This window comes from Arachis stenosperma, chromosome 2 (assembly GCF_014773155.1).
Source record: "Arachis stenosperma cultivar V10309 chromosome 2, arast.V10309.gnm1.PFL2, whole genome shotgun sequence".
NCBI classification, from domain to species: domain Eukaryota; kingdom Viridiplantae; phylum Streptophyta; class Magnoliopsida; order Fabales; family Fabaceae; genus Arachis; species Arachis stenosperma.
Genome location: NC_080378.1, coordinates 84308242 through 84333810, shown reverse-complemented (window position 1 = coordinate 84333810; position 25569 = coordinate 84308242). Strand labels below are relative to the sequence as shown.

Genomic DNA, 25569 nt, shown 5'->3' with positions numbered 1-25569 from the left:
AGATAAGGCTTTTTTTAGGCATGCAAAACTAACTGACAAACCAATTGGTAACAATAATCTTGTTGACATGCAAAAGAAAATCTCTATTAATATTATGCTCCACCATTATTAGGATCATAATCTTGGCTTTGAAGCATTTCAACGACTTGGCTCATGGTAGGCCTTTCTTCTTTGTCCTCTTCTATGCACTCCAATGCCACTCTAGCCAAAACTTCCATCTTATTTTCATCATAATTTGACACTATTGTAGAATCCATGATTTGCTCCACACAAGATGCACATTCTCTCCTTTTCTCTCTCACCCATGTTACTAGCCTCCCAGTGTACGGTTCTTCTCCATTAATTGCTTGAATATCTGCTGCCGGATTCTTTCCGGTTATCATCTCCAAGAGAACAATTCCATAGCTATAAACATCCACTTTGGAAGTAACTGCTAGGTTGAAAACCCACTCAGGCGCCATATACCCTCTGGTTCCTCTTATCATTGAGAAATTTGGATTATTGTTGAGAACATCTCTGTTCAATAACTTGGACAATCCGAAATCTGCAACCTTGGGTTGATAATTTGAATCCAAGAGAATATTTTGGGGTTTTATATCACAGTGCAAAATCCATTCCAAGCATTCTTCATGTAAATATGCCAAACCTCTTGCTGTTCCGAGAGCGATGTTATACCTCTTGCTCCAATCAAGTGTATTGGATGAGAGGTTATCTGCCAAAGAACCATTTTCCATGTACTCGTACACCAATAGCCGATGCTTTCCCTCAGCGCAATAACCCCACATTTCAATCAAGTTCATGTGGTTGAGCCTTCCAATGATGCTCACTTCAGCAAGGAATTCACCTTCTCCTTGCTTAGCATCATTGAGTTTCTTTACTGCAGCAATTCTTTGATCCGACAATAGAGCTTTGTATACAATGCCTCCTGCACCCCTTCCAATCTCTTGGCTAAATCCTTTTGTTGCCTTTTTTAGCTCCGAATAACTAAATTTTCTGAATCCCACTGTTCCGAGATGACGGCCATGTGGATCTATGCGAGAATTATGCCGGCGTCTGATTAAGAACAAAACAACCAAAACGCAAGCCACTTCAAGAACTCCAATTGCAGTGGCAAACCACAAAAGGAAGCTCACAAAACGGCTTACATTTTTCTTCAAATACTCTCTATGAATTTTCACAGAACAACCATTGTTTCTGATGGCAGTGTCTCCATAGCTGTTGGGGAAGCTCTTCCTTTTGGGTACTTTCAAGTAGGTTAGTTTTCCTGCATCTGCTGGCCAATGGCCGTTGAGTAATTTCCATTTTGTATAGCACCTGAAATAGCCCACATCCTTGTCATATGAATGCTGAAATCCTTTGCATTCACAACTATTCAAGCACAAACTTTCACAATCAGTGTAGGTACAATTGGCCACGTAATCGGAGTCATAGCCATAGAACTCAACTTGGTCCAGTAGCAAGAAAGTAAAGTTACTTCCATCACACGTAGCATCAAATGTGGATGCACACCCATAAGACCAATCACTTTGATTCTTTACTTTGTACCCAGGAACACATGAGCACTTCCTTCCATTTTGAGGATCAAATCTGCAAACACTATTAGCACCACAGATCCCATGAATGATGCAACCATCAGAAATGGCTTGCCATGACACGTACCATTTTTGTGATAGATCTTGACTGTACACTCGAAGATTTCCATCATGATCGATTGTCAACCTTCTAGGCAGCACCACGCCATAATCAGATGTTTTTGCATTATATTTATCCGTTGAATTAAAATCTCCAAGAGAATTTAGTACCGCAATTCTTTTATTATTGTAAATAAACCTTCCAGCGTTCCAAACTGTGAGATCAGGATCGGGCCAATAAGAGCTTGACACGTCAGGGCCCTCGTAAAGAAGGTTAAGAACGTTTCTATCATCAAAGGACAACATATAGAAACCAGAGGAATGGCTACTCTCTGTTCTTGAAGAAACTAATTGTGTTCTTCTGGTAAGACGTTGTCCGGGAAGAAGAGTGTCCGTTGGGAAATCAAAACTTTGCCACAGAACACGTTCTCCTTGCAACTCTCGTAGAACAAGATTGCCATTATCTCCAAGACGTAACTCGGTTGGAAGAGTTGACTCCGTCTCAGAAGACCATATTTGGAACTGACCTGCATCTACCAAAATAAGATTACCGGTGCGCGAGAGAGAAAGCGTTGAGCGCTTTCCATTCACGGGTTTGTCGCGATTTGCCATCCAAGCAACGGTAGCCGTTGTGGTGAACCATATTGCAAAGGAGAAGGCATTATCACCGACTTCGAAGAAGCCGGCGGAGAACATGCCATTTTCTGAAACAATGACGTCTTGTTCAGCTTTCTCCACTGAGAGAGAGGAGTGGCCTTTGTTCAGTGCATCTAAAGAAGATGAGAATTGAAATGAAAAATACAAGACTAGAGGGAATAACATTAAGGTTGAGGAAGCCATGTTCATGATATGCAAGCTATAGAGAAAGGTTATGAAGGAATTGCTTTGTTAATACTCTGGTTGATTTATTAGTGTTGTATATATAGTCAAATAGGTGCTTGTGTTGTGAAGGTGGCTAATTAATGTAGAAGACTAATCGATAAATAAAAATATTGCTGGCTGACTCCGCTGATTATTTATGATATATACCTACATATATGGATGCCCATGCTTTTCAACCATTTAAGTTTCAATCTTGGATGGCTTTTGTTTTCCACCATTGGTAGATTGATTTTAATGTCGTCAGGTTTTTGGTTTGAAAATGTAATTTAGTTGATGGCATAGTGACATATTCATTTAGTTGTTGGCAATACAGCGTGGAGGAACCGAAACAATTTTATCTTCAGTGATGAAACTCAGAGAGCAACCAGATGCAACACTTACTAAATCAACCATTAACCATTGTATTTTTATATGTATGTATATAAAATAATTCATAACTATTCTGACAATCATTCATGCGCCAGAACAGAACACCCTCAAAGAATAGCATCAACGCCACCGGCACAAATAACACAACACTCAACACCCACACCAACAACGCAACGCTCAGCACGTAAAATCAGAAAGTTTTCTTCTCTTCTCTTTTGCAGATCACCGTCCTTCGCCCTCCTCTTCGTTCACGGCGAGCTTCACTCTTCTCTTCTCAGCACTTCTGATTCTCCTTGAAATCCAAAAGCGACGATGGTTGCTTTGTTAGCACTGATGGAGCAGTGAAGCTTAGTTACATTTTGTTATAGAAGAAGAAATAAGGAAATATAATCATGTTCACATTCAAAAAATTTCCTTATACTATGGAGAGTAAGATGACAATTAAATTTTTCATGATTTTGACCAAGGATTAATTAATTTTTGAAAAAAAATTATTAATTTGATCTTTTATAATAATAAATAATGAATATATATGTTCTTTTCTTAATGAATAATGTAAAACAAAATGGAATTGTTTATTTTGTTATTTATAGTGATATTTGTTCTCATATTATCATATGAACATAGAAACTATATGATTTTGGACGAGGAAATATTTATTATTTTTTGAATTTTTATATAATATTTATCAATTGTTATTTATTTATCACAAATTATATTAAAACAAGTAAAGTTTTATTCTAAAAATTATTATTTACATAACAATCTTTTATAAATAAATACTCACAGTAGTTAATAGTACATATAAATATCACTACTCAATTTTACGTGATAAATTAATCGAAAGACATAACGTATTCATTGTTTACTATAATAAAAGACCAAATTAATTTTTTTTCCAGAACTAATTAGTCCAAAATCAAAATTTTCAGATATCTAATTATTATTTTATTCTACTATTTATTTCAACTTTTAAAGTTGATGTAAGACTTTTTATTATATTTTATTATTTTCTTCTCCATATGGGATATAGTAAGTACAATAAACATAATGAGTTTGATCTATAATTAAATAAATAATTAATATTAGTCCATTTTTCCTTTTCTGTTCCAACATGTTCATGCAGCTAACAGTGGATATGAAAATTAAAATTGCTTATTATGAATTGAGAATTTAAAATAAAACAAAGTGTGAGAGAGCGCATGTTTTTGTAAGTTGAAAAATTGAGCCACAAAAGCTGAGTTTTTTCAAATTAATTAAGAAAGTTTCGCAGCTTTTTTTAATTTTGATTTTCATACTTTAAGTTTGATTATTATTTTAAACGCGTTTATTATAGCTGAATTTTGTAAAATAATTTTGAAGCGGGTTTGATTATAATATAAATATATGATGAGGTTAAATTTTGATTTAGAGTTTAATTATTATTTTCAGTGGGGTATGTCTAAAACGAGCTCAACAATTATGTGTTTATTGAATGAGTCACACTTATATAGGCCATTAGATTTTATTAGATGAAAATCAAAAGCTAATATAAAAGAAGAGTATTGATGGACTCTAATAAATATAGAATATCCTAATACATAAATAAATACTTTAAATGGTAATATTTTAATACACAATACTTTAAACACGGTAACAAAATCTTTTATTCTTAAATAATTAAATATAAAATATATAAATATAAAATATATGAGTATTTTTTATTTAATAAAAGTAATTATTATGCAAAACTTTTTATAATATTAAAAAATTATATTAAAATAATATTTTAAACTATAACATAAAAATATAAAATTATTAAAATTTTATTTTATATTACTTGATAAATAATTAGATTATTATATTTAAAATTTATGAACTAACTACTTTTATTAAAAATATTATTATATAATATAATTTTTCATAAAAATATTTTAAAAAAATAATTTATTTAAAATATTATATATAATACATAAAAATATTAATTTTTTATTTTTTTAATTAAAAAATAGAATAAATAATATAATTTTAAATACATACCTAAATAAAAAAGTTAATATTTTCATGTTGTATTATATATAACGTTTTAAATAAATTTTACTTTTACAAATATTTTGATAAAAATTATATTATATAATAATATATTTAACAAAGTAATTAGTTAATAAATTTTAAATATAATAAACTAATTATTTGTCAAGTAATATAAAATAAATTTTATTTATTTTATATTTTTATGTTGTAGTTTAAAATATCATTTTAATATTATAAAAAAATTGTATAATAATTAATCTTAATGAATAAAAAAACTTATATTTTTTTGTTTTTATTTATTTTATATTTTTTAGAACAAAATTTTTTTATCTTTATATAATAAAATATGTGATAATCTTCTTATATATATATTAGGGGTGGTAAAACGGGTCGAATCCGTTGGGCCGACCCGCCGAACCCGCTAAAATAGTGGGTCGGGCTAGAATTTGAAACCTGTCAAATTAAAAAAAATTCGCCAAATTATGTATATATGTTCCAATTATGTGACTTTATTTATTTTATTTTACAATTTCGTATATATGTTCAAATTATGAGACTTATTTTTTAAAATAAAGATGGTTCTATTGACAAATATTATTTTAAACAATTTTATTGAAGTTAAAATTTTAAAAAAATAATAAAAAGTTATATTATAATTTGACTTTTTTTTATTTGTAATTAATTATTTAATTATTATTTTTTATTTAATTTTAATTAATTTTATTTAAAAAAAACAAAGTCAAACGGCTAGCATTTTGTACCCACTTTAGTTGGCGGGGCGGGCCGGCCCGCATTGCCACCCCTAATATATATACTATCTAGTAATTTTTTTTATATACTAAATAATTATAATCATATAATAACATTGAAATCAGAAAACATATTAAATCTGTTACAGTATAACTATTTAAAATATCATTTTAATATAATTTTTTAATATTATAAAAAAATTTTGCGGGTTTGGCAAATTTTTTTAATTTAACAGGTTTTAAATCCTAGTCCGACCCACATTTTTTAGCGAGTTCGGCGGGTCGGCCCGACGGACTCGACCCGTTTTGCCACCCCTAATATATATATATATATATATAAAGAAGATTATCACATATTTTACTATATAAAGGTAGAAACTTTTTGTTCTAAAAATTATAAGTTTTTTTATTTATTAAGATTAATTATTATGCAAAATTTTTTTATAATATTAAAATGATATTTTAAGTTATAATATAAAAATATAAAATAATTAAAATTTATTTTATATTACTTGATAAATAATTAGATTATTATATTTAAAATTTATTAATTAATTACGTTGTTAAATATATTATTATATCATATAATTTTTTATCAAAATATTAAGTAAAATTTATTTAAAAAGTTATATATAATACATAAAAATATTAATTTTTTTATTTGGGTATGTATTTAAAATTATATTATTTATTCTATTTTTAAAAAAATTGAAAAAACTAAAAAATTAATATTTTTATGTATTATATATAATATTTTAAATAAATTATATTTTTAAAATATTTTTATAAAAAATTATATTATATAATAATATATTTAATAAACGTAGTTAGTTAATAAATTTTAAATATAATAATTTAATTATTTTTCAAGTAATATAAAATAAAATTTTAATTATTTTATATTTTTAAGTTAGTTATAGTTTAAAATATTATTTTAATATACTTTTTTAGTATTATAAAAAAAGTTTGCATAATAATTAATTTTAATAAATAAAAAATACTCATATATTTTATATTTAATTATTTAAGAATAAAAGATTTTATTACCGTTTAAAGTATTGTGTATTAAAGGATTGCCATTTAAAGGATTTATTTATGTACTAGGATATTCTATATTTATTAGAGTCCATCAATACTCTTCTTTTTTATTAGCCTTTGATTTTCATCTAATAAAATCTAATGGCCTATATAAATGTGGCTCATTCAATAAGCACATAATTGTTGAGCTCGTTTTAGACATATCCAAAATGTGCGTTTAATTATAAATTTTTGTAATACGATTTTAGAATGTGGATTATTCTCCGCTATAAGTCATTTTTTTTATATAAGTCTATACAAATTATTTATATTTACGTGCGCATATTTTTCTTCGTGCTGTTACTGCATGTTGTTCTTCTTTTACAGGTTGTTGGTGTTCTTCTTTTTCTTTGTTATTTTTTTCTCGTCGTTACCAACAACACCTCCTCATCCTCCTCCTCTTTTTCCTTCTTTTTTTATATTGAAATTTCTTCTCCTTCTTCTTTTTCTCCTTATCCTCCATCATCAGTTATCTCGTTGTTGAAGATAATGAATAATTCAAGTTCAGATTGTTAATTGAACCGGAACGAAATTAATTATTGTTTTAAATAATTATTTTTGTTTGTGAAAATTATTGTTCATCGTTGATGGTTTAAATTGAATATAATGTAAAAGTTCTGCATTAGAGAAAATATTTTTGTGTATTTGCAACAAATTTGGGTGTAACACAAAAATATTTGGGTATAACATGAAAGATATTTGAGTGTATTGTTTAAGAAAGTTCAGTGTATGTGTGATGATAAATTCTGCATAATCAAAATTCTTCTTCTCCATCCTCCTCATCTTCTGTTGTTTCTTCTTCTTCTTTTTTATCATCATCATCTTTTTTTTTGTTTTAATAAAAGTGAAAAAAATCAAACAAAAGAAGAAGAAGAAACACAAAATGGTACAAAATGGATATGTCTAAAATGAGCTCAACACTTAGGCTGCGTTTGTTTTTAGAGACAAGACAGAACATAACACTGAAACGGAGATAATAGGACGAAGACACTAAAAATTATCTTTTGTGTATTGTGTTTGGATACGATGGACAAGACACTAATGTAATGTCTAGTATTATGTTTGGATACACATGGACAAGACTAAAATATTATATAAAATGACTAAAATAACCCTGTAATTCCAAATTTTCTACATCAACACAAATTAATTTAATAAAAAATGAGAGTACGTAGAAGTACAGATGGAACTTGAAAAAAATATTTGAAGAGATAAAAAATTTTAATAAAAAAATATATTAGTATTTATATTAAAATAAAATTTATAAATATAATTATTTTATTTTAAAATTTATTATTAATATGTAGGAATACATATGGTTAAGATTAACAAAAAAAATAAATTTGAGTTTGATTAATAAAAAATTTTGTTTAAGTTAATAAGCCAAATTAATTTTAAATAAAAAATTAATTTAAAAAAAATTCATTTTTATATGAAAAAACAATTAGTTTTTGCATATAAAAATCTCTTTTTATTTAAAAAAATTAATTTTTTTTATCTAAAAACTGATTTTTCTTTATAAAAAACTGAGTTTTTTTTAAATTATATAAAATCAATTACAATTTATAAATTATTTTTTAACATTTTAAAAGATCAATTTTACTTTTAATAATATTTATCTTTCAAAAGTTTTAAGATTAATTATTTTTGTTATTATTTTTATTACAAATCAAATAATATAATATAAGGTTAAAATAGTATTGAAGTAAAACGATAAAAAGAAAAGAATTATCTACCCCCAATAACAAATTCTACAGAAAGGAGAGAGTACCTGGAAAAGAAAGAGATAGAGAAAGAACAGGAAGAAAAGAGTATCTCTGAACAACGCAAAAGGAAAAAGAAGAAGGAGTAATAGTGGAAAAAAGGAAAACAAAATTTATAAAATTGTCCATGTCCACTCTTCCAAATCCCGTGTCCATTATTGTCATTCATGAAAGAGTGGACACAAAAGTATAAAAAATTATCTTGGAGACAATATGTCCGCTGTCCATGTCTCTGCTTCCAAACACTTTTTAAACAAGTGTTGTCCATGTCTCCGTGTCCTGCCCCCGAAAACAAACGCTACCTTATGTGCTTATTGAATATGCCATATTTATATAGACCATTAGATTTTATTAGATTAAAATCAAAGGCTAATATAAAAGAAGAGTATTGATGGGTTATAATAAATACAGAATATCATAATACATAAATAAATACTTTAAATGACAATATTTTAATACACAATATTTTAAATGACAACAAAATCTTTTATTTTTAAATAATTAAATATAAAATATATAAATACAGAATATCTGAATATTTTTTATTTATTAAAATTAATTATAATACAAAATTTTTTATAATATTAAAAAATTATATTAAAATGATATTTTAAATTGTAACATAAAAATATAAAAGAATTAAAATTTTATTTTATATTACTGGATAAATAACGAGATTATTATATTCAAAATTTATTAATTAATTATTTTTATTAAAGATATTATTATCTAATATAATTTTTTATAAAAATATTTTTAAAATTATATTAATAGTATGTTGATCAATAGTGTTCCTACCCTGACCCAATAATAAAGGCCCAGGTCCAAATAAGAGGCCTAGTCCAGAGGATTGAGCCTTACTAAACACCAACCTTCACACTTAGAAGTCGGTGTCAAACCCGACTTACTCCCAAGAAGTCGGGACGGAAAATAGTTGGCAGATAAGCACTCATTCAAATGAGTAACTGCCCCTAAAATCTCTCTAACTACTTTAATCAAGCCATATCTTAACCTCCCTAAGATAATGGAACGGTTAACACCCTAAAAATATGGCACTACTCCAACGATGGTTATTGGCTCACCACTACAAATACACTGACACCCCTCAGGTATCTCTAAGCCCAATACTCTCTTGACCTGCTCACACCCTTGCTAACTTAGGCATCGGAGTGTCTTTGCAGGTACCACCCCCCATTCACGCACGATCACAAGTCGGAAGGAGGCTCCAACACGCAAACCAGCTCGGAAGCCACCATCCGCGGACGATTGGGCCAACCAAAGCCATCCATCTTATTAATCTCCGGTTACCCATCGTAACATTGGCGCCGTTGCTGGGGACCTGAGAGATCATCCAACGATGGCAGATAGATCCCACGAAGAAGGCCATGTGGGGACAGACTCTGAACAAGAGAATCTAGACACAGGCAACAACGATGTGGACCTCACCCTCCACCGAGAAATCGATAATCAACACAGGGAAGGCACTTCCGGAATAAAGAATCCGAAGGCGAACTCCTCAGAAGGGCGCGAATCAGAAAAAGAAGGACCACCCCATGTAACTGAACTCATAGGATTAGTCCATAGCCGCCTGGAACAATTAGAGCAAGAGCGAGAACGACAAAAGGAAACTGAAAAGAGCCTAAAAGAGGAGATGGAACGACGAAAAGAGTTAGAAAGAAAGTTCTTACAGTTGGAATCCTCCTTCAAAAGTCGCAACTCCCGCGATAAACAAGAAGAACCACCCTTAGGTGGGGAGGATCCCTTCAGCGAGGACATCATGAGGGCTAAAGTTCCGAGAAACTTCAAAAGCCCTGACATGGACCTCTATGACGGGACCACGGATCCGAAGCATCACCTGAGCAACTTCAAAAGTCGGATGTACCTAGCTGACGCCTCCGACGCCACACGATGCAAGGCCTTCCCGACCACTCTATCAAAGGCAGCGATGAAGTGGTTCGACAGCCTCCCCCCAAGGTCGGTTACTAGTTTTGAAGACCTCTCGAGGAAGTTTTTGATGAAGTTCTCAATCCAGAAAGACAAAGTGAAACATGCACCGAGCCTCCTGGGAATAAAACAGGAGGTCGGAGAATCTTTACGAACCTATATGGAAAGGTTCAACAAAGCATGTTTGGAGATTCAAGACCTACCCACCGAAGCAGTAATAATGGGGTTAGTCAATGGACTTAGGGAAGGCCCTTTCTCGCAGTCCATATCCAAAAGACACCCCACCTCCTTGAGTGATGTACAGGAAAGAGCTGAAAAGTACATCAACATGGAGAAAAACGCTAAATTAAGAGAACTGAGTTGGCGACCCGGACCCCCTCCCTCAACAAAAGAGAGGGAAAGGGAAACCAAGAAAAAAGAAGAACTCGGTCTCGAAAGGCCAAGAAAATATCACTCTTATACTCTTCTGAAAGTCTCTATAGTGGACGTATACAGAGAGATTTGTAACACTGAGAGATTGCCACCCCCTAGACCCATTAAAAATAAAAAAGGGGGAAGCCGCAACGATTACTGCGAGTACTATAAGATATATGGTCACTCCACAAACGACTGTTACGACCTTAAAAATGTGATAGAAAAGCTGGCTAGAGAAGGTCGGCTTGATAGATATCTCATAGAAAGGTCGGACGGTCACGGAAAGAGAAAGCGAGACGACATGGATAGAAGAGACCCACCACCGCAGACACCAGAGAGACATATCCACATGATCTCAGGAGGGTTCGCGGGAGGAGGACTCACCAAATCCTCTCGCAAAAGACATCTTAAAAGAGTCTATCAGGTCGGGGAAGAGCCATCCGACCTCCCTACCATTTCATTCACAAAAGAAGATGGGCGAGGAATAATCCCTGGACATGATGATCTAGTGGTGATAACCATGATCCTAGCAAATGCCCATCTCCACAGAACCCTGGTGGACCAAGGAAGCTCGGCGGACATCCTTTTTAAGCCCGCCTTCGACAAGCTAGGGTTAGATGAGAAAGAATTAAGAGCTTACCCCGACACCCTATACGGATTAGGGGACACGCCAATAAAACCACTAGGATTTTTACCCCTTCACACTACTTTTGGAAAAGGGGAAAAATCAAAGACTCTGAGTATAGACTTCATAGTCATCGATGTGGGGTCAGCATATAATGCTCTAATCGGCAGAGCTACCCTCAATCGACTCGGAGCAGTGGTATCTACTCCTCACCTCTGCATGAAATTCCCGACCTCAGCGGGAATAGCAACAGTAAGGGGAGATCAAAAGTTGGCAAAAAAGTGCTACAATGAAAGCCTAAACCTAAGGGGAAAGGGCAGAGAAGTTAACACAATAGAGCTCGGTGGCGCAAGGGCCAGAGAAGAGCTGCGACCACAACCGGGAGGAAAAACCGAGGAGATACAGGTTGGCAAAGAGGAAGGGAAGAACACTCATATAGGAGCCAACCTAGGGGAAACTCTAAAGCAAGGGTTGACTAGGCTCCTAAGAGATAATTCCGACCTCTTCGCCTGGAAGGCCTCTGACATGCTTGGGATTGACCCCGAGCTCATTGGTGCGCGAAATTGTGATCACTACAACTTCGCACAACTAACCAGCAAGTGCACTGGGTCGTCCAAGTAATACCTTACGCGAGTAAGGGTCGATCCCACGGAGATTGGTGGTATGAAGCAAGCTATGGTCATCTTGTAAATCTCAGTCAGGCAGACTCAAATGGGTATAGATGATGAACGAAAATAACATAAAGATAAAGATAGAGATACTTATGTATATCATTGGTGTAAGAGCTTCAGACAAGCATATGAAGATGCCTTCCCTTCCGTCTCTCTGCTTTCCTAATGTCTTCATCCAATCCTTCTTAGTCCTTTCCATGGCAAGCTCGTGTAGGGTTTCACTGTTGTCAGCAGCTACCTCCCATCCTCTCATTGGAAACGATTGCATATGCTCTGGTCACAGCATAGCGGAATCCATCTGTCGGTTCTCAATCAGATCGGAATAGAATCCATTGATTCTTTTGGCGTCTGTCACTAACGCCCCACCCTCAGGAGTTTGAAGCACGTCACAGTCATTCAGTCATTGAATCCTACTCAGAATATCACAGACAAGGTTTAGACCTTCCGGATTCTCTTGAATGCTGCCATCAGGTCCTGCCTATACCACGAGGATTCCGATTAAAGAATCCAAGAGATATTCACTAAGCCTCAGATGCTTGTAGAACAAGAATGGTTGTCAGTCACCTTGTTCATGAGTGAGAATGGTGATGGGCGTCAATCATCACCTTCATCATGTTGAAGAACAAGTGATATCTTGGATAAAGAACAAGCGGAATTGAATGGAAGAACAATAGTAATTGCATTAATACTCGAGGTACAGCAGAGCTCCACACCTTAATCTATGGTGTGTAGAAACTCCACCGTTGAAAATACATAAGCACAAGGTCTAGGCATGGCCGAATGGCCAGCCCCCAAAATGATCTAAGAACTAGATGTCCAAAGATGAAAATACAATAGTAAAAGGTTCTATATATAGAAAACTAGTAGCCTAAGGTGTACAAAGGTGAGTAAATGACATAAAAATCCACTTCCGGGCCCACTTGGTGTGTGCTTGGGCTGAGCAATGAAGCATTTTTCGTGTAGAGACTCTTCTTGGCGTTTAACTCCAGCTTTTATGCCAGTTTGGGCGTTTAACTCCCATTTAGGTGCCAGTTCCGGCGTTTAACGCTGGGATTATGTAGGTGACTTTGAACGCCGGTTTGGGCCATCAAATCTTGGGCAAAGTATGGACTATCATATATTGCTGGAAAGCCCAGGATGTCTACTTTCCAACGCCGTTGAGAGCGCGCCAATTGGGCTTCTGTAGCTCCAGAAAATCCACTTCGAGTGCAGGGAGGTCAGAATCCAACAGCATCTGCAGTCCTTTTGAGTCTCTGGATCAGATTTTTGCTCAGATCCCTCAATTTCAGCCAGAAAATACCTGAAATCACAGAAAACACACAAACTCATAGTAAAGTCCAGAAAAGTGAATTTTAATTAAAAACTAATAAAATATACTAAAAACTAACTAAAAGATACTAAAAACATACTAAAAACAATGCCAAAAAGCATACAAATTATCCGCTCATCACAACACCAAACTTAAATTGTTGCTTGTCCCCAAGCAACTGAAAATCAAATAAGATAAAAAGAAGAGAATATACTATAGACTCCAAATTATCAATGAAACTAAGCTCCAAATTAGATGAGCGGGACTAGTAGCTTTTTGCCTCCGAACAGTTTTGGCATCTCACTTTATCCTTTGAAATTCAGAATGATTGGCTTCTTTAGGAACTCCGAATCCAGATAGTGTTATTGATTCTCCTAGTTAAGTATGATGATTCTTGAACACAGCTACTTATTGAGTCTTGGCCGTGGCCCAAAGCACTCTGTCTTCCAGTATTACCACCGGATACATACATGCCACAGACACATAATTGGGTGAACCTTTTCAGATTGTGACTCAGCTTTGCTAAAGTCCCCAATTAGAGGTGTCCAGGGTTCTTAAGCACACTCTTATTGCCTTGGATCACAACTTTATTTCTTTCTTTTTCTTTCTTTTCCCTTTTTTTTGTTTTTCTTTTTTTTTTTTTGTATTCACTGCTTTTTCTTGCTTCAAGAATCATTTTTATGATTTTTCAAATCCTCAGTAACATGTCTCCTTTTTCATCATTCTTTCAAGAGCCAACAATTTTAACATTCATGAACCCCAAATTCAAAAGACATATGCACTGTTTAAGCATACATTCAGAAAACAACAAGTATTGTCACCACATCAAACTAATTAAGCTAGTTTTAAAGATGAATTTGAAATCCTGTACTTCTTGTTCTTTTGTGATAAAAACAGTTTTCATTTAAGAAAGGTGATGGATTCATATTCATAGCTTTAAGGCATAGACACTAAGACACTAATGATCATAAGACACAAACATGGATAAACATAAAGCATAATTTTCGAAAAACAGAAGAATAAAGAACAAGGAGATTAAAGAACGGGTCCACCTTAGTGATGGCGGCTCTTTCTTCTTCTTGAAGATCCTATGGAGTGCTTGAGCTCCTCAATGTCTCTTCCTTGTCTTTGTTGCTCCTCTCTCATGATTCTTTAATCTTCTCTAATTTCATGGAGGAGGATGGCATGTTCTTGGTGCTCCACCCTTAGTTGTCCCATGTTGGAACTCAACTCTCCTAGGGAGGTGTTTAGTTGCTCCCAAATAGTCTTGTGGAGGAAAGTGCATCTCAGGGATCTCATGATGAGAGGGGTCTCTTGTTTGCTCCATCTTTTTCTTAGTGATGGGCTTGAGGTCATGCCTTCTCAGTTGAACCGGCTTTGGATGCCATAAATGGTTATGGAAAAACAAAAAGCAATGCTTTTACCACACCAAACTTAGAAGGTTTGCTCGTCCTCGAGCAAAAGAAGAAAGAAGAGAGTAGAAGAAGAAGAGATGGAGGAGATGAAGGTGGTGAAGAGGTATTGAGGTGAATGGTGGATGGGTGAAGAAGAAGAGAGAGTGGTGGGGTTGGTGGGGATCCTGTGGGGTCCACAGATCCTTAGGTGTCAAGGAAAAGTCATCCCTGCACCAAATGGCATCAAAATCCACGTTTTGAGCCATTTCTGGCGTTAAACGCCGGGCTGGTGCCCATTTCTGGCGTTTAACGCCAGGTTCTAGCCCTTTCCTGGCGTTTAACGCCAGTCTGGTGCCCCTTTCTGGCGTTAAACGCCCAGAATGGTGCCAGACTGGGCGTTAAACGCCCAACTGCTAGCCTCACTGGCGTTTAAACGCCAGTGAGTTCTTCCTCCAGGGTGTGCTGTTTTTCTTCCTGTTTTTCATTCTGTTTTTGCTTTTTCAATTGATTTTGTGACTTCTTATGATCATCAACCTACAAAAATCATAAAATAACAAAGAAAATAGTTAACTATAAAACATTGGGTTGCCTCCCAACAAGCGCTTCTTTAATGTCATTAGCTTGACAGAGGACTCTCATGGAGCCTCAGAGATACTCATAACCGTGTTGGAACCTCCCAACACCAAACTTAGAGTTTGAATGTGGGGGTTCAACACCAAACTTAGAGTTTGGTTGTGGCCTCCCAACACCAAACTTAGAGTTTGACTGTGGGGGCTCTGCTTGGCTCTGTTTTGAGAGAAGCTCTTCATGCTTCCTCTCCATGATGATAGAGGGATATCCTTGAGCCTTAAACACATAGGATTCTTCATTCACTTGAATGATCAGTTCACCTCCATCAACATCAATCACAGCCTTTGCTGTGGCTAGGAAGGGTCTGCCAAGGATGATGGATTCATCCATGCACTTCCCAGGACCTTGTCTCTTTTGAGGTAATTTCTGCCTAGACAAGTCATCCAGTTCTTTGGTGAGCAAAGGAGGTTCATTCTCCCAAGTCTCATTTCCAAATAACTTGCCATTTAGCTTCATGATTGCTCCAAGGTATTGAGCAACTTGCTCTTCAGTGACATACTCATCCTCTTCAGAGGAAGAATACTCATCAGAGCTCATGAAAGGCAGAAGTAAGTCCAATGGAATCTCTATGGTCTCATTTTGAGCCTCAGATTCCCATGGTTCCACATTGGGGAACTCAGAGGAGATTGGTGCACGCCCATTGAGGTCTTCCTTAGTGGCGTCCACCCCCTCTCTTTCCTCTCCATATTTGGCCATATTTATGGCTTTGCACTCTCCCTTTGGATTTTCTTCTGTATTACTTGGGAGAGTACTAGGAGGGAGTTCAGTAACTTTCTTGCTCAGCTGACCCACTTGTCCTTCCAAATTTCTGATGGAGGACCTTGTTTCAGTCATAAAACTTTGAGTGGTTTTGATTAGATCAGAGACCATTGTTGCTAAGTCAGAGGTATTTTGCTTAGAACTCTCTGTCTGTTGCTGAGAAGATGATGGAAAAGGCTTGCCATTGCTAAACCTGTTTCTTCCACCATTATTGGTGAAACCTTGTTGAGGTCTCTCTTGATTCTTCCATGAGAAATTTGGGTGATTTCTCCATGAAGAATTAGAGGTGTTTCCATAGGGTTCTCCTAGGTAGTTCACCTCTTCCATTGAAGGGTTCTCAGGATCATAAGCTTCTTCCTCAGATGAAGCCTCTTTAGTACTGCCAGGTGCATTTTGCATTCCAGACAGACTTTGAGAAATTAAATTGACTTATTGAGTCAATATCTTATTCTGAGCCAGTATGGCATTCAGAGTGTCAATCTCAAGAACTCCTTTCTTCTGATTAGTCCCATTATTCACAGGATTCCTTTCAGAAGTGTACATGAATTGGTTATTTGCAACCATTTCAATTAGCTCTTGAGCCTCTGCAGGCGTCTTCTTCAGATGAAGAGATCCTCTAGCAGAGCTATCCAAAGACATCTTGGATAGTTCAGAGAGACCATCATAGAAAATACCTATGATGCTCCATTCAGAAAACATGTCAGAAGGACATTTTCTGATCAATTGTTTGTATCTTTCCCAAGCTTCATAGAGGGATTCTCCATCCTTCTGTCTGAAGGTTTGGACTTCCACTCTAAGCTTACTCAATTTTTGAGGTGGAAAGAACTTTGCCAAGAAGGCATTGACTAGCTTTTCCCAAGAGTCCAGGCTTTCTTTAGGTTGAGAGTCCAACCATATTCTAGCTCTGTCTCTTACAGCAAAAGGGAATAGCATCAGTCTATAGACCTCAAGGTCTACCCCATTAGTCTTGACTGTGTCACAGATTTGCAAGAATTCAGCTAAGAACTGATGAGGATCTTCCATTGGAAGTCCATGGAACTTGTAATTCTGTTGCATTAGAGAAACTAATTGAGGTTTAAGCTCAAAGTTGTTTGCTCCAATGGCAGGGATAGAGATGCTTCTCCCATAGAAGTCGGGAGTAGGTGCAGTAAAGTCACCCAGCACCTTCCTTGCATTGTTGGCATTGTTGTTGTTTTCGGCTGCCATGTCTTCTTTTTCTTTGAAGAATTCGGTCAGGTCCTCTAAAGAGAGTTGTGCTTTGGCTTCTCTTAGCTTTCTCTTCAAGGTCCTTTCGGGTTCAGGGTCAGCTTCAACAAGAATGCCTTTGTCTTTGTTCCTGCTCATAAGAAAGAGAAGAGAACAAGAAAATGTAGAATCCTCTATGTCACAGTATAGAGATTCCTTTAAGTGTCAGAGGAAAAGAAGAGTAGAAGACAGAAGTAGAAAATTCGAACTTATCAGAAAAAGATGGAGTTCGAATTTTGCCTTAAGGGATAGTGTTAGTCCATAAACAGAAGGATGTGAGAAGAAGGGAAGTAATTTTCGAAAATTTAAGTAAAAGATTTTGAAAACATTTTGAAAAACACTTAATTGATTTTCGAAAATAAGAGTGGGAAAGAAATCAAGTGATTTTTGAAAAAGATTTTGAAATTAGAAGTTAAAAAGATTTGATTGAAAACTATTTTGAAAAAGATGTGATTAAGAAGATATGATTGGTTTTTTAAAAAAATGTGATTGAGAAAATATGATTTGAAAACAATTTTAAAAGATATGATTTGAAAACAATTTGAAAAGATATGATTTTAAAAATTAATGACTTGCCTAACAAGAAAAGATATGATTCAAACATAAAACCTTCCTTAACAGAAAAGGCAAAAATGTTCAATCAAATCATTAATTGTTAGTAAGTATCTTTGAAAAAGGAAAGAAATTGAATTTGAAAACATTTGATTGCAAAGATATGATTTGAAAAAGATTTGATTTTGAAAAACTTTGAAAACTTGAAAAAAATTGATTTTGAAAACAAAATCTTCCCCCTAGCACCATCCTGGCGTTAAACGCCCAGAATGGTGCACATTCTGGCGTTTAACGCCCAAACTACTACCCTTTTGGGCGTTAAACGCCCAGCCAGGCACCCTGGCTGGCGTTTAAACGCCAGTCTGTCTTCTTCACTGGGCATTTTTGAATGCCCAGCTTTTTCTGTGTGATTCCTCTGCAGTATGTTCTGAATCTTCAATTCTCTGTATTATTGACTTGAAAAGACACAAATTAAAAATATTTTTGGATTTTTAATAATTGAAATGCAACAAGAATCAAATAACAATGCATGCAAGACACCAAACTTAGCAGTTTGTATACTATTGACACTAACTACATGAGAATGCATATGAGAAACACAAAACACTCAAGTCAATAGAATTCAAAGATCAAAACAAGAAAATCATCAAGAACAACTTGAAGATCAATGAGGACACATGCATGAATGCAATAAGAACAGAAACATGCAATTGATACTAAACTTAAGATGAGACTCTAGACTCAAACAAGACATATTTTTGGATTTTATGATTTTGTAAAATATTTTTTTTTGTGCTTTTTCGAAAATTAAGTGAAAAGGAAAATAAAGGTATCAAAATTCTTAATGAGAATTCCAGGAATCATGCAATGTTAGTCTAAAGCTTTAGTCTAAAGGAATTAGACATGGCCGGCTAAGCTTCAGCAGGACATTGCATTCAAGAGCTAAATTGATGAGAATCAATCAGCTTTGGTGATGATAAGAACATCACTTTGAAACACTAGAATTCATTCTTAAGAACTCTGAAGAAAAATACCTAATCTAAGCAACAAGATGAACCGTCAGTTGTCCATACACAAGAACAATCCCCGGCAACGGCGCCAAAAACTTGGTGCGCGAAATTGTGATCACTACAACTTCGCACAACTAACCAGCAAGTGCACTGGGTCGTCCAAGTAATACCTTACGCGAGTAAGGGTCGATCCCACGGAGATTGGTGGTATGAAGCAAGCTATGGTCATCTTGTAAATCTCAGTCAGGCAGACTCAAATGGGTATAGATGATGAACGAAAATAACATAAAGATAAAGATAGAGATACTTATGTATATCATTGGTGTAAGAGCTTCAGACAAGCATATGAAGATGCCTTCCCTTCCGTCTCTCTGCTTTCCTAATGTCTTCATCCAATCCTTCTTAGTCCTTTCCATGGCAAGCTCGTGTAGGGTTTCACTGTTGTCAGCAGCTACCTCCCATCCTCTCATTGGAAACGATTGCATATGCTCTGGTCACAGCATAGCGGAATCCATCTGTCGGTTCTCAATCAGATCGGAATAGAATCCATTGATTCTTTTGGCGTCTGTCACTAACGCCCCACCCTCAGGAGTTTGAAGCACGTCACAGTCATTCAGTCATTGAATCCTACTCAGAATACCACAGACAAGGTTTAGACCTTCCGGATTCTCTTGAATGCTGCCATCAGGTCCTGCCTATACCACGAGGATTCCGATTAAAGAATCCAAGAGATATTCACTAAGCCTCAGATGCTTGTAGAACAAGAATGGTTGTCAGTCACCTTGTTCATGAGTGAGAATGGTGATGGGCGTCAATCATCACCTTCATCATGTTGAAGAACAAGTGATATCTTGGATAAAGAACAAGCGGAATTGAATGGAAGAACAATAGTAATTGCATTAATACTCGAGGTACAGCAGAGCTCCACACCTTAATCTATGGTGTGTAGAAACTCCACCGTTGAAAATACATAAGCACAAGGTCTAGGCATGGCCGAATGGCCAGCCCCCAAAATGATCTAAGAACTAGATGTCCAAAGATGAAAATACAATAGTAAAAGGTTCTATATATAGAAAACTAGTAGCCTAAGGTGTACAAAGGTGAGTAAATGACATAAAAATCCACTTCCGGGCCCACTTGGTGTGTGCTTGGGCTGAGCAATGAAGCATTTTTCGTGTAGAGACTCTTCTTGGCGTTTAACTCCAGCTTTTATGCCAGTTTGGGCGTTTAACTCCCATTTAGGTGCCAGTTCCGGCGTTTAACGCTGGGATTTATGTAGGTGACTTTGAACGCCGGTTTGGGCCATCAAATCTTGGGCAAAGTATGGACTATCATATATTGCTGGAAAGCCCAGGATGTCTACTTTCCAACGCCGTTGAGAGCGCGCCAATTGGGCTTCTGTAGCTCCAGAAAATCCACTTCGAGTGCAGGGAGGTCAGAATCCAACAGCATCTGCAGTCCTTTTGAGTCTCTGGATCAGATTTTTGCTCAGATCCCTCAATTTCAGCCAGAAAATACCTGAAATCACAGAAAAACACACAAACTCATAGTAAAGTCCAGAAAAGTGAATTTTAATTAAAAACTAATAAAAATATACTAAAAACTAACTAAAAGATACTAAAAACATACTAAAAACAATGCCAAAAAGCATACAAATTATCCGCTCATCACTCATGTCCCACAAGCTCTCGGTTTATCCAGGATCCCGACCTGTACAACAAAGAAGACGCAAACTCGGCCCAGAACGAGCCCTAATAGTGGAAGAACAAGTACAGGCGCTCCTGGAAGCTGGCTTCATCAGAGAAGTCAAGTACCCAACATGGCTAGCCAATGTAGTGCTAGTCAAAAACAGAATGGCAAATGGAGAATGTGTGTCGACTACACCGACTTAAATAAGGCATGTCCTAAGGACCCTTACCCCTTGCCAAGTATCGATACCCTAGTAGACTCTAGCTCGGGGTACCAATACTTATCATTTATGGACGCCTACTCGGGATATAATCAAATCCCAATGTACGAGCCAGACCAAGAGAAAACATCATTCATCACACCCAGAGCTAATTTTTGCTACGTGGTCATGCCATTCGGATTAAAGAATGCGGGGACCACATATCAAAGGTTGATGAATAAAGTTTTTTCCCCTCACCTAGGGAGTCTAATGGAAGTATACGTCGACGACATGCTGGTAAAAACAAAGAAAGAAGACGACCTCTTGACAGACCTCTCGCAAGTCTTCGACACTATAAGGCTGCACGGGATGAGACTAAATCCCGCAAAGTGCGCCTTCGCAGTGGAAGCAGGGAAATTTCTAGGATTTATGCTAACACAAAGGGGGATCGAAGCCAATCCCGACAAGTGTAGAGCCATTCTAGAAATGAAAAGTCTGACTTGTTTGAGAAAAGTCCAGCAGCTAAATGGCCGACTCGCAGCCCTCTCCAGATTTCTGTCAGGATCGGCACTGAAATCCCTTCCACTATTTTCCTTATTAAGGAAGGGATGCCAATTCGAATGGACTCCTGAATGCGAGGAGGCATTCCAGGAGTTCAAAAAGTTTTTAAGCCAACCCCCTATTCTAACCCGACCAGTACCTGGGAAAGACCTCGTCCTGTACTTATCCGTAGCAAACAAGGCTGTCTCATCAGCCCTGATAAAAGAAGACGAGGTCGGACAACATCCAGTCTATTTCAGCAGTAAAGTTCTACAAGGCCCTGAACTAAGGTACCACAAACTGGAAAAGTTTGCCTACTCCTTAGTAATAGCCTCACGAAGGCTACGACCCTACTTTCAGGCCCATACAATAAGAGTCCGAACGAACCAACCCATGAAGCAAATCCTCCAAAAGACGGATATTGCAGGTAGAATGGTCCAATGGGCAATAGAGCTTTTCGAGTTCGACTTAAGATATGAAACTCGGACAGCAATCAAAGCTCAATGCCTTGCCGACTTCGTTGCAGAATACGCAGGTGATCAAGAGGAAAAACCAACTACATGGGAACTCTATGTAGATGGATCCTCCAACAAAACGGGAAGCGGCGCAGGCATAATATTGGTAGATGAAAGAGGAACCCAGATAGAGGTTTCTCTAAAATTTGAATTTCCAGCCTCAAATAATCAGGCAGAATATGAAGCCTTGATTGCTGGGCTAAAACTAGCAGAAGAAGTCGGTGCAACAAAGGTGATGATATACAGCGACTCGCAGGTGGTGACCTCCAAAATAAGTGGAGAGTATCAGGCAAAGGACCCATATATGAAGAGGTACTTGGAAAAAACTTTGGAATATCTTGGGCGCTTTGCAGAAACCGAGGTCAAACACATAACTCGGGATCTAAACAGCAGAGCAGACGCCCTATCCAAGTTAGCAAGTACCAAACCAGGAGGGAACAATAGAAGCCTGATCCAAGAAATCCTCCAAGAACCCTCAGTAATAAAAGATAAACAAGAAGTACTTGAGGTAGGCGGTTTAAACCTCGGATGGATGAACCCCTTAGTTGAATACATGAAATTCGACATCCTCCCTAACGAGGAGAAAGAAGCTAAAAAGATCCGAAGGAAAGCACAACACTACACCTTGGTGAGAAATATCCTCTACAGAAGGGGGATATCAACACCATTGTTAAAGTGTGTACCGACCTCGTGAACCACCGAGGTATTGGAGGAAGTACATAGTGGAATCTGCGGAAATCATCTCGGAGCAAGGTCACTAGCCAGGAAAGTGATCCGAGCCGGATTCTATTGGCCGACCTTGCAGAAAGATGCCACAGAATTTGTTAAAAAATGTCAACCATGCCAAATGCATGCAAATTTCCACATGGCTCCACCAGAAGAGCTTATCAGTATCACTTCTCCATGGCCTTTTGCAAAATGGGGAATGGATTTGTTAGGTCCTTTTCCCCAAGCGCCTGGACAAGTCAAATACCTGATCGTGGGAATAGATTATTTCACAAAGTGGATAGAAGCAGAAACATTGGCCACCATCACCGCTCAAAGAAGTCGGAGGTTCCTCTACAAAAATATCATCACAAGATATGGGATACCTTATTCCATCACTACAGATAATGGAACCCAATTCACCGACGCTACCTTCAGAAGCTTAGTAGCCAGTATGAAAATCAAACATCAGTTCACCTCGGTGGAGCACCCACAAGCCAATGGGCAAGCCGAGGCAGCCAACAAAATCATACTGGCAGGACTAAAGAAGAGACTGCAAGAAGCAAAAGGGGCTTGGGCTGAAGAACTCCCTCAAGTGCTATGGGCTTACAGGACAACACCCCAATCTGCCACTGGAGAAACACCCTTCCGATTAGTCTATGGTGTGGAGGCAATGATACCAATAGAAATCAATGAGCAAAGCCCAAGGGTAATTCTCCACGACGAGATCGGAAACATACAGGGGCACAAAGAGGAGCTCGACCTGCTCCCCGAAGTCCGAGAAGATGCCCAGATAAGAGAAGCAGCGTTAAAGCAAAGGATGACTACAAGGTACAACAAAAAAGTCATTCGAAGAACATTTGCTCCAGATGATTTGGTCTTAATCAGAAACGACATTGGAGTCAACAAATCAGGAGAAGGAAAGCTCGCCGCAAATTGGAAGGGACCATACAAAGTCAATGAAGTTTTAGGAAAAGGTTATTACAAAATAATCGACCTAAACGGCACTGAGCTCCCGAGGTCATGGCATGCTTGTAATATGAAAAGTTACTATAGTTAAAAGCGAACTCTACTCCCTGATGTACTCTTTTCCCAACTTCATGATTTTTTCCCAAAAGGGTTTTTTCTGGAGAAGGGTTTTTAACGAGGCATCATAGTAGAGGCTAAGGGAAATAGATTATCAAAACCCTTAGTAGCAAAAAAGGTACCTCCTCGATTAATAAAGATATTTTTTCATCTACGATATCTCTTATAAAATCCTTTTCATTTTTTATTTTTTAAGTCTTTCTACGAAACGCGCCGACTTAAGCTCGACAAAACGTGAAAATCCCATGAACCGACCTAAAAGGTCGTCAGGATAAAACGACGAGGTACAAGTCGGTGTAAAGAGGTTATAAGAAGTCGATCGTAAAAACTCGGGAACAAATCCGACTCATAAGTCGAAACGAGATCCCGGGTAGAAAAGCTCGGAAATATTTCGATCCATAAATCGGAGTAAAGGACCGAGTAGAAGAAAAACGCATCGCAAAAATAACCTAAGTCATAAGAACTCACTAAAACTAAGTTGAGTATGAGGGATAACGAAAAGAGATAGGAAAACCTAGGAAGAAGTTTAAAGGCTGTCCCAAAAGCCCTTAAACAAAAAAGCTCAGAAAAAAGCAAAAAGAAAGGTTTTCAAGAAAAGGTCAAGGGGAATTCAGAAAATCATACACGTATAAGGTAACTTAAACCCTTATCCAAAAAAGGGTGTTTATTTTGTTAAGTTAAAACCCTTATTAGGGCACGCGTAAAATATTTTGTTTACGGCCTCAAAGGGCCAAAGGAAATTGTTCAAACTAGAAATAAATAAAGAGTTTAAAAAATGGGGGCCCACAGGCCGGACCCAAATAGCCACAAGTCATTTTTTAGAAGGATCACCACCACCGGAATCAGGAGGAGCGCCACCAGAGGTATCCATGGGAGATGAAGAGATAGGAGGAACTGCTGAAGAACACGGAGCGTCTTTGGAATGAGGAGGGGACTCAATAATCCTCTGCCCCCGAGTCTTCAAATCTGACTCGGAAACAATTACGGGGGCAGGAGGATCCACGATGGCACCATCAATAACAACTTTATCAGGATGTAAAGGAGAAAGATCCAAGTCGGAAGCAATCACCCTGACTTGCTCCAAGAAAATCCTCCAAGACTCCTCGGCGCCATCAGCAATTGAGTCCTCCAACTCATCATATGCCTTCCGAGAATTCAGCAGATCATTCTTCACAGACACAAGATCCTTGAATAAGCTTTGATAGCTGGCCTGCGCCGTTTTCCTCAACTCCATCTCCATGTTGTACTGGGCCTGCAAAGCCTTCCCCTTCTCCCGGAAGGTATCTCTCTCCTCCCTCAGCTTGGCAATCTCCTTCTTCAACTCTCCCTCATGCTCCTGATATGAGCGAAGCCTTCCCTCTAGCTCCTCGACCTTCGAGGTCGTCCCTAAAGAGCTGAGGGGAGCCTTCTCAAAGATATCCAAGAGCTTACCACAAACCCCCGCCGCCTTGAGACTCTCCTCGACCATAGTGGTAAGGTGGCCCCGAACAGACATATCATCCATGCCTATACGAACATGGGGATAGATATTCTTTCGGACAAACTCAATAGCATCCGCCTTAACCTCAGAAGCACCATACTCTAAAGTCGTGCGCTTCTTTGGATCAGGGGAAGGTCGGACAACGGGGAGCGACTGAGGGGGAGCTGAAGAAGAAATTACGATAGGCTTGGAAAGAGTCCCAACGTTCCGAGGAAGAGGAGGAGGAGAGATAACCCTGGCACCACCGGCCCGAGCGCGAGACTTGGCCTTGGCCTCCTGGACTCTTTGGAAAGATTCTTGAGCATTTGTCTTAGCCAT

The 25569-nt window shown here is 37.0% G+C and overlaps 1 protein-coding gene and 1 non-coding gene across 2 annotated transcripts; one reads left to right on the top strand and one right to left on the bottom strand.

Annotated features, from left to right (window-relative positions):
* Positions 1 to 92: 92 nt before the first annotated feature.
* Positions 93 to 25569, bottom strand: LOC130963080 (putative receptor protein kinase ZmPK1). Its single transcript, XM_057889230.1, has 3 exons — positions 24950 to 25569; positions 7683 to 7771; positions 93 to 2401 (listed from the first exon to the last, which is right to left on the bottom strand). Exons 1-3 carry the CDS (start codon positions 25567 to 25569, stop codon positions 93 to 95), a joined length of 3018 nt encoding a protein of 1005 aa, XP_057745213.1.
* On the top strand, positions 16928 to 17031 carry LOC130965116 (small nucleolar RNA R71). Its single transcript, XR_009081169.1, has one exon. It is a non-coding gene; the product is annotated as a small nucleolar RNA R71 (small nucleolar RNA).

Coding starts and splice junctions, on each gene's coding strand:
- LOC130963080 (XM_057889230.1), bottom strand. CDS start 25,569: ATGGCTAAGACAAATGCTCAAGAATCTTTCCAAAGAGTCCAGGAGGCC. Junction 7,772..24,949: donor AGCTTATTCAAGGATCTTGT/GTCTGTGAAGAA, acceptor ACATAATACTAG/ACATTACATTAGTGTCTTGT. Junction 2,402..7,682: donor CCTATTATCTCCGTTTCAGT/GTTATGTTCTGT, acceptor CATCTTCTTTAG/ATGCACTGAACAAAGGCCAC.